The sequence below is a fragment of the Penaeus vannamei genome, chromosome 21 (assembly GCF_042767895.1).
Source record: "Penaeus vannamei isolate JL-2024 chromosome 21, ASM4276789v1, whole genome shotgun sequence".
Classification (NCBI taxonomy): Eukaryota; Metazoa; Arthropoda; class Malacostraca; order Decapoda; family Penaeidae; genus Penaeus; species Penaeus vannamei.
This window is the reverse complement of record NC_091569.1, coordinates 2,314,707-2,324,370: the sequence shown is the minus strand read 5'-3', so window position 1 is coordinate 2,324,370 and position 9,664 is coordinate 2,314,707. Positions and strand designations below refer to the sequence as shown.

At 48.7% G+C, this 9,664-nt stretch overlaps 1 protein-coding gene across 1 annotated transcript in view; it reads left to right on the top strand.

Annotated features, from left to right (window-relative positions):
- The window catches only part of LOC113817426 (uncharacterized), a 14,747-nt gene extending 6,809 nt beyond the window's left edge, over positions 1-7,938 (top strand). Inside the window, exons 2-4 of the mRNA XM_070136038.1 lie at positions 2,262-4,067; positions 6,734-6,870; positions 7,784-7,938. Of these exons, the coding sequence (XP_069992139.1) occupies positions 2,262-4,067; positions 6,734-6,870; positions 7,784-7,938 (2,098 nt within the window). The remainder of the gene's footprint in view (positions 1-2,261; positions 4,068-6,733; positions 6,871-7,783) is intronic.
- The last annotated feature ends 1,726 nt before the right edge of the window (positions 7,939-9,664 follow it).

Here is a 9,664-nt window from a genome sequence, read left to right as displayed (position 1 = left end):
TTCAATATATATCTGTCTGTCTATCTTTTCCCTCACTCTTCTCTCCCCTTCTCTTATTTGTTCACCTTTTCTTCTTCCTTTTTCTCATTATTCTTTCTCTCACTTTACCATCTTGATCATCCCTATTCTCTCCTTTATCCCTTTATCTATCTCACTACCTCCTCAAGTTCTCGTTTCTTCTTACCAATTCCTTTCACATTTTTTCTGTGTCTCTTCCATTTATGTTTCAGTCTTGGTCTGTCTTCCCCTCACTCATATGTGTGTGTGTGTTTGGTTGTGTGCGTGTGTGTGTGTGTTATTGTGTTATTGTGTGTGTGTGTGTGCGTGCGTGTGTATGTGTGTGTGTGTGCGTGTGTTATTGTGCGTTTTTATGTGTGATTGTGCGTGTGTGTGTGTGTGTGTGCGTATATGTGATCATATATACGTGTATACGTGTATGTGTGTGTGTATATGTATGTATAGGTATATTTATATATGTATGTATATATGTATATATATATATATATATATGTATGTATGTATGTATACATGTATATATATACATACACATACATATGTATATACATATATGTGCACACACACACACACACAAACACACACACACACACACACACACACACACACACACACACACACACACACACACACACACATATATATATATATATATATATATATATATATATATATATATATATATATATATATATAAAATTTTTATCTCTCTTTTCAAGTTTTTTTTTTCTTTTGTGGTCTTTCCATTCTCTTCTGTCATCCTTCCCCCTCTCTTTCTCCCTCTTTGTTCCACCTCACTCTCTCTCTCCTTCTCTTTCAACTTTCTTTCTTTTCCTCTTCTCACTTCTCCTTTCCCCTTGCTTCCCCTTGAAATACTCTCTAATGCTGTTTCTTTCTCCCTCTCTTTCTCCTCGCGCAATCCGCCCTTCTCCCCTCGTCTTGCCATCTCTTGCTTCGCATCACTCCCCAACTTATCGCCACATTTCCCCTCTTCCTTTGTTGCATTTCCCTCCCCTCACCCCCGTTTCGTCTTTTCGTCTTCGAGCCTCTTCCCTTTTCTCTAATTTCTGCCTGGTTTTCTTGTCACTTCTTCCATTTTTGTGTGTCTCTTCTTTCTTTTTGTTGCATCTCTTTCGCTAGGCTTATTTTCCTTTGTTTTTTAGTCTCCATGTTATCCTGTTTCCTTTTCCATCTAATGTTTTTCTTGTCCTGTTTCCATTTTCTCGTCTAAATTCTTGTCCTATTTCCATTTTCTCTCTTCCCCCTTCCCAATTTCTCTTGAATATCTCAACTTTCCTATTCGTTCGTCCCTTTCTCTCTATTTTCTCTCTTTTCTCCAGCAATCCCTTTCCCCAATTCGTCCTCCACCCTTTCTCCTCTCTCGCATTTTCTCTCCTTCCCCATTCCATCCCCTCTTTCCTCACGCGTTCCATTTCCCCTCTCCTCGCCTCCCCTCGCCTCGCCTCCCCTCGCTACTCCTCTTCCCTCACCTCACTCGCTTAATGAGCCATCCACAGGTAAACAACACCTTCGCACGGAGAGTGTGACACGATTTTTTTTTTTCTTTTTTCTTTTTTTCCTTTTTTCATTTTACTTTAGTTTGTTTTTCTTGCCTGTGTTTCTTTGATGGGAAGAAGGTGCTGAGACGTGACACGGTTAAGCATTATGTTCCTCGATGTGTTTGCGTCAAACTCGTTCTTACAGAGTAGAATAGTTGGTGGTGTTTTTATATGTGTATATGTATATATATTCAGTCACATACTCACGCAGATATACATAGATGCATACATGTATGCATACATACATACATGCATACATACATACATACATACATACATGCATACATACATATATGTGTATATACATACATATATCAATATATATCTATATGTGTGTGTGTGTTTATATATATATATATATATATATATATATATATATATATATATATATATATATATATATATATATATATATATATATATATATATATATATATATATATATATATATATATATATATATATATATATATATATAATGGTTTGCGAATTTTGGTAGGTATACTGTCCAACTTCAATATATAAAACAACTAGAATCACATCAAGAACCGGTCACATATGAAATTCATCTAACACGGAACCATCCAGCACAAAAGACATTCAAACACAAGAACCATCCACTCATAACAACCATCTCAGCACAGGAACCAATTTGACACACGACTCATATCCAAATTATTATCACAGGGACATCCGTGTGCGTGTCTCATATATGAACGTTGGTATTCAGCGTAAACAACTGGAAGGTTTACCATCGACACAAAACGCAGGCTCCCACAAGACCCATCCGAACCCAAGAGCCACCCACACCCGAGAGCCACCCACACCCAAGAGCCACCCACACCTAAGAGCCACCCATGCCCAGGAGCCACCCACACCCAAGAGCCACCCACATCCAAGAGCCACCCATACCCGAGAGCCACCCATGCCCAAGAGCCACCCATGCCCAAGAGCCATTCATACCCAAGAGCCACCCACACCTAAGAGCCACCCATGCCCAAGAGCCACCCACACCCAAGAGCCACCCACACCCAAGAGCCACCCACACCTAAGAGCCACCCACACCCAAGAGCCACCCACACCTAAGAGCCACCCACACCTAAGAGCCACCCACACCCAAGAGCCACCCACACCCAAGAGCCATCCATACCCAAGAGCCACCCACACCCAAGAGCCACCCACACCCAAGAGCCACCCACATCCAAGAGCCACCCATGCCCAAGAGCCATTCATACCCAAGAGCCACCCACACCCAAGAGCCACCCACACCCAAGAGCCACCCACACCCAAGAGCCACCCACACCCAAGAGCCACCCACACCCAAGAGCCACCCACACCCAAGAGGCACCCACACCCAAGAGCCACCCACACCCAAGAGCCACCCACACCCAAGAGCCATCCATACCCAAGAGCCACCCACACCCAAGAGCCACCCCTACCCAAGAGCCACCCACACCCAAGAGCCACCCACACCCAAGAGCCACCCACACCCAAGAGCCACCCCTACTCAAGAGCCACCCCTACTCAAGAGCTACCCACACCCAAGAGCCACCCACACCCAAGAGCCACCCACACCCAAGAGCCACCCACACCCGAGAGCCACCCACACCCAAGTGCCACCCACACCCAAATGCCACCTACACCCAAGAGCCATCCATACCCAAGAGCCACCCACACCCAAGAGCCACCCCTACCCAAGAGCCACCCACACCCAAGAGCCACCCACACCCAAGAGGCACCCACACCCAAGAGCCACCCACACCCAAGAGCCACCCACACCCAAGAGCCACCCACACCCAAGAGCCTCCCACACCCAAGAGCCTCCCACACCCAAGAGCCACCCACACCCAAGAACCACCCACACCCAAGAGCCACCCACACCCAAGAGCCACCCACACTCAAGAGCCACCCACACTCAAGAGCCACCCATACCCAAGAGCCACCCATACCCAAGAGCCACCATAACCCAAGAGCCTCCCATACCCAAGAGCCACCCACACCCAAGAGCCACCCACACCCAGGAGCCACCCACACCCAGGAGCCACCCACACCCAGGAGCCACCCACACCCAAGAGCCACCCACACCCAAGTGCTACCCTCACCCAAGAGTCAACCATACTCAAGAGCCACCCACACCCAAGAGCCACCCACACCCAGGAGCCACCCACACCCAAGAGCCACCCACACCCAAGAGCCACCCATACCCAAGAGCCACCCACACCCAAGAGCTACCCATACCCAAGAGCCAACCACACCCAAGGGCCACCCACACCCAAGAGCCACCCACACCCAAGAGCCACCCACACCCAAGAGCCACCCACACCCCCACAGCAAGAACCGGCTCGAGCCACCAGCGGCGCCCCAGCGAGACGGCCGCCCCGGCAATCTCCCCAACGGCCTCCTCAGCCCCCTACTTTACCGCCCCCCGCTGCTCGCCGTCAACCTCGCCGACTTATGGGCATTTGTGGCGCGGGAAAGGAGGGGAGGCGAAGGGTTGGGGGGGGGGGAGGCGGGCGGAAGAAGCGGGGCGGCGGCCGTGATGAACAGGTTATTTGTCTTGATTACTGATGGGGACTTTGAAGGGAGGAGGGAGGGAGGGAGGGAGGGTGAGGGGGGAGAAAGGGAAGAAGGGGGGATGGAGGGTGAGGGGGAGGGGGAAGAAAGGGAAGGAGGGAGGGAGGGAGGGGGAGGAGGGGAAAGGGAAGGAGGGAGGGAGGGAGGGGGAGAAAGGGGAGGAGGGTGAGGGGGGAGAAAGGGGAGGAGGGAGGGAGGGAGGGGGAGGGGGAGAAAGGGGAGGAGGGAGAGATGGAGGGGGAGAAAGGGAAGGAGGGAGGGAGGGTGAAGGGGGAGAAAGGGAAGGAGGGAGGGATAGAGGGGGAGGGGGGGAAGGGAAGGAGGGAGAAAGGGAAGGAGGGAGGGGGAGAAAGGGAAGGAAGGAGGGAGGGTGAGGGTGTGAGAAAGGGAAGGAGGGAGGGAGGGAGGGTGAGGGGGAGAAAGGTAGGGAGGGAGGGATGGAGGGGGAGGGGGAGAAAGGGAAGGAGGAAGGGAGGGAGGGTGAGGGGGAGAAAAGGAAGGAGGGAGGGATGGAGGGGGAGAAAGGGGAGGAAGGAGTGATGGAGGGGGAGGGGGAGAAGGGGAAGGAGGGAGGGTGAGGGGGGAAGGGAGGAGGGATTGGTGTTGGGAGGGATGGAGGGGGAAAGAAAGGTGAGGGAGAGTGGGAGGGTAAGAAGGGAGAAGAAAGTGGGAGGGGAAGAACGTTGGAGGAAGGAAGATGAAAAAAGAAGAAGGAAGAGAGTTGGAATGAAATGGAAGGGGAAGGGTGAGGAATGAGAGAAAGTGGAAAAGAAAGACGGAAAGGGAGTAGGAAAGAAAAGAGGATGAGAAGAACAAGAACTTGAGACGGAGACAGGAGGAAGAGCAGACAGAAGGAAAGAAGGAATATAAAGAGATGTAAAAGAAGACATAGTACTCCGTATTACATCTAATTCTAAAATATCGCACACATATCCATCCTTATTTGAATTCGAAGGGACAGGTGCGTCGATTTTTTTTCTTTTTTTTTTTATTTTTATTTTTTCCTTTTTTTTCCAGCGTGTCTCATTAGTTTTAAGTTGAGGAAGGATGCGGGACGTGAGAAGCTTTGGAAAAACAAAAGCCTGGGCTGGGGAAGAGGGGAAGAGGGAAGGGGGGGGGGGACTGGGTATAAACAGGGGAAGGGAGGAGGGGGGAAGGGGGGGGGACTGGGTATAGGCAGGGGAAGAGAGTGAGGGGGAAGGAGGGGGGACTGGGTATAGACAGGGGAGGAGGGGAATGGGGGAAGGAGGGGGGACTGGGTATAGACAGGGGAGGAGGGGAATGGGGGAAGGAGGGGGGACTGGGTATTGGCAAGGGAAGTAGGAAGGAGGGGGGAGGGGGTGACTGGGTATAGGCAGGGGAAGAGGGGAAGGGGGAAGGGGGGGGGACTGGGTATAGGCAGGGGAAGAGGGGAAGGGGGAAGGAGAGGGGACAGGGTACAGACAGGGGAAGAAGGAAGGAGGGGGGAGGGGACTGGGTATAGGCAGGGGAAGAGGGGAAGGGGTGAAGGAGAGGGGACTGGGTACAGACAGGGGAAGGGGGAGGAGGAAGGAGGGAGGGGCTGGGTATAGACAGGGGAAGAGAGGAAGGGGGAAGGAGGGAGGGGCTGGGTATAGACATAGGGAAGGGGGGAAGGGGGAAGGAGGGGGTACTGGGTATAGGCAGGGGAAGGGGGAAGAAGGAAGGAGGGGGGGGGCTGGGTAGAGACAGGGGAAGAGGGGAAGGGGGAAGGAGGGAGGGGCTGGGTATAGACAGGGGAAGAGGGGAAGGAGGAGGAGGAGGGGAAAATGACACGACTGTCGGGTACGTGACACGCCGGGGTGGAGAGCGAAAGCACTTTAGGGAAATTGAAGGAGATGTGCGGGTTGGGCGGGAAGAGTGGGCGGCGGTGGGCGGGAAGAGTGGGCGGCAGTGGGCGGAATTGCAGGGGATTCGTCGGGCGCTGTGTTGGGGAGGGCGAGGCGGTGGGCGTTGTTGCTTCGGGAAAATCACGGGGAATGGCTCGGGAATTAGGGTTGGGGAAGCGAGGTGGTCTCTGCGGGTGAAGGGGATGATGTACGTGTAGATTTTCATGCAAGCATACACACAGACACATACAGACACATACAGACACACATACACACATACACGCGCATACAGACACACATACACACATACACACGCATACAGACACACATACACACATACACGCGCATACAGACACACACACACACACACACACACACGCATACAGACACACACACACACACACACACATACAGACACACATATATATATATATATATATATATATATATATATATATATATATATATATATATATATATGTATGTATACATATATAGATAGATAGATATAGATATAGATATATACATATACATATAGATAGATAGATAGATAGATAGATATAGATGTAGATATATACATATAGATATATACATATAGATATATACATATATATATATACATATATATATATATATATATATATATATATATATATATATATATATATATATATATGTATATATATATATATCATGATCATTAAGCATATGAAATCTCAGTCATCAATACAATAATAGATTTAATAAGGAGGGAATAAAAGCCTCAGCAAGAAGAAAAACCACGGGAAAGAAAACACAGATTCATCTCGCCTTTGAAATCCGCAAAGAGGGTTTTAAGGAGAGGATACAGAGATCACACGGCTGCGGCGACGAAGGTAAGAAGGATACAAAGGGTCCCTTAAAGAGTTCCTGAGGAAGTGACTGGGTTGTGAAGACGCCGGGGGAAGTTTGGGGCTTAAGGAAGATTGTTGTTGGAGATATTAGGGAAGTTATGGGATTTTTAAAGGTTCTCTGTGAGGCGGCAGGGGGATGACAGTGCCGGGGAGAAGAGGGAATCCGGGCGAGAGAATGGGAGGAGAGAGTGAGAGAGAAAGGAAGGAAGGAAGGAAAAGGGAGAAAAAGGGGGGGTTATTACGATTCAGAAAAGGGGAGAAAAAAGGGAGGAGGAGGGAGAAAAGGGGGGGGTATTACGATTCAGAAAAGGGGAGGAAAAGATGGGAACATACGTGACGTCTAAAGAAAGGAGGAGATGATATAGCTCCCCCTGAAAAGAGTAAGAGGGAAGAGGAACAGAAGTGCGAGTTCTTTGAGCTTACGAGATAAGAGCCGGATAAAGAAAAATTATGTCAAACGACGACGTGAAGCACCGTTAGGACTCTCTATGGATGGGAGATCAGAAGGGGAATCCCCGACAAGGGTCCTTCTGGAGGAGGCGGAGGGAAAATCTGGCGAGTATTAATTATTCCGAGAAGATCTTGGAAATAGACTGACTCAGATTACAGATTACTTCCCAATGCGATGGTGTATTGTTTTTATATTCATATGGCTCCTTTGGTTACTTTTTATCACTTGGAGCACTTACTATATCGGAGGGGAATATGTGCGAGGAAATCTGTATTGATTTATTTGTTACTTAAATGTTATTTTAATGTTATCTATCCTTGTTTTTGCTACCGGGCAATTTAGTTTTACCGACAAATCATACCTATTCTTTTTTCACTTTGCAACCAAGACTGAGATCGTTTTCTCCCAATATTTCCCATTCGCATTCTACCATTTTCCATCCAGTGCGCTTAAATGCTACTTTATCAACGGATTTAATGGAGCGGACGGAGGAAGTTGCAGTTGAGCGAAGCAACAATCGGATCTTGCGAGTAAGGAGCTCCGGTCGCGGTTTAGAGATGATGGAGAACGTTAATCGAAGCCGCGCCGTGCGGGAATGACGCCCCGGTCGGGTTATCTGGAGGAACGGATGATAAGGAGAGAGCACCAGATGCAGGGTAGGGGAGAGGGAGGACGATAGGGGGGGGGCGAGTGGTGGGTGTGGCAGTGGGGGGAAGGGGTTGGAAGGAAGTGGGGGATGGGGGTAGGGTTGGGGAAGGGGTTGGAAGGAAGTGGGGGAAGGCGTTGGAAGTGGGGGTTGGGGAAGGAAGTGGGGGTTGGGGGTTGGGGAAGGGGTTGGAAGGAAGTGGGAGATGGGGGTTGGAAGGAAATGGGGGATGGGGGTTGGAAGGAAGTGGGGGAAGGCGTTGGAAGTGGGGAATGGGAGTTGGAAGGAAGTGGGGGAAGGCGTTGGAAGGAAGTGGGGAATGAGGGTTAGGGAAGGGGTAAAACTGTGTGGGGATGTGAGGGTCGGGTAATAAGGTGTGGGGGATGAGGATAAGGGACGTAGGGAAGGATGAGGGTGAGGGAGAGAAGGGGAAGTGTGGGTCGAAGTAAGAGGAAGTTCGTAATAAAGGATTGGAGAGAGCGGCGAGGACGAAGCGGATTCGAGTCAAGTAAATGAACCACAGACTGCCTCGAAGGTCCACCACGAGCCCTGCCTGAACAAAGAACAAGGCACTCCCCGGCGATGAACAGCGATAGAACCTCCTCGAGGGCCTCCCGCGCGAGACAATGCAAGGCCGCGATCGAGTCCGCCCTTCCGCCGCGGCAAGAAGCCATCGTGGGCGCGGTAACGGCGTCCCGATACCGCGACGACTCACCAGATGCCGACATTAGCGCCGCCTCCGCCATCGTGAAGCTCGTCATTGGAAGTCAGTTATCTAATTGGAATCTCATTATGGCTCTGATATAAAGGTATTTGTGCCTGGCTGGCTGCATATATAATGAGGCATCGGGGTGATATTTTTTCTCTTCTTTTTTCCGATAGATCACGTGCGCGGATTGTTTTGTTGATAGCTAATCGAGAGAGGGATAAACAGGTGCGTTTTGATGAAGTCCAATGCGAGGGAGTTTGTCTGTTGTCGGCATTTCTGAATTTCCTCGGGTTTATTTGCCGAGAAATGCGTATGCAAATGTTCCGATGATGATTGCTCATTCTTACTCATGATTCAAAACATCATAAACTCGATACCTCTTTTCGAAATCTTAATTATTCTTTCTGTTTATTGCAGGTTGGTAAGGGAGGAGAGATGGATCGCCACACACCCCGACACCCTGTGAGCTAAAGATGATGTTTTTTGTTATTGTTGTTGTTTGATGTTGTTATGGCTGTTCTCTCAAACACACATTATTTATATTTTCGCAAAGAAAAAAAAATGTACAGCAACCGTATGCAGGTGCATGGTAGGGATTGTTCACTCTGTGGTAAGTATATATGTAGCTATGAAATACATGTATATGTAAATATATATAAATGTAGTATACATTGGGGAACGCACAACTAGCATGATATAACCCGTGTGTGTGCAACTATAACATCTATCAAGCTGGAGACCGTTGAAGTGTTTCATAACTTCCAGTTAAAATTAACCCATGAGAGGGTTTTTTGCACATTTTCTTATAAGATATAAAACGGGTTTTTATGATGACATTGTTTAAAAAAAAGTAAAAACTCATTTCTGGAATTATCTTGTTATTCCTGGGTAATGAGATAATTAAAATGTCTCGAGAGCAAAACAGGGCAGTGAAATGACTTTTCCCCCACAAGCTCCAAGTTTCTTTTAT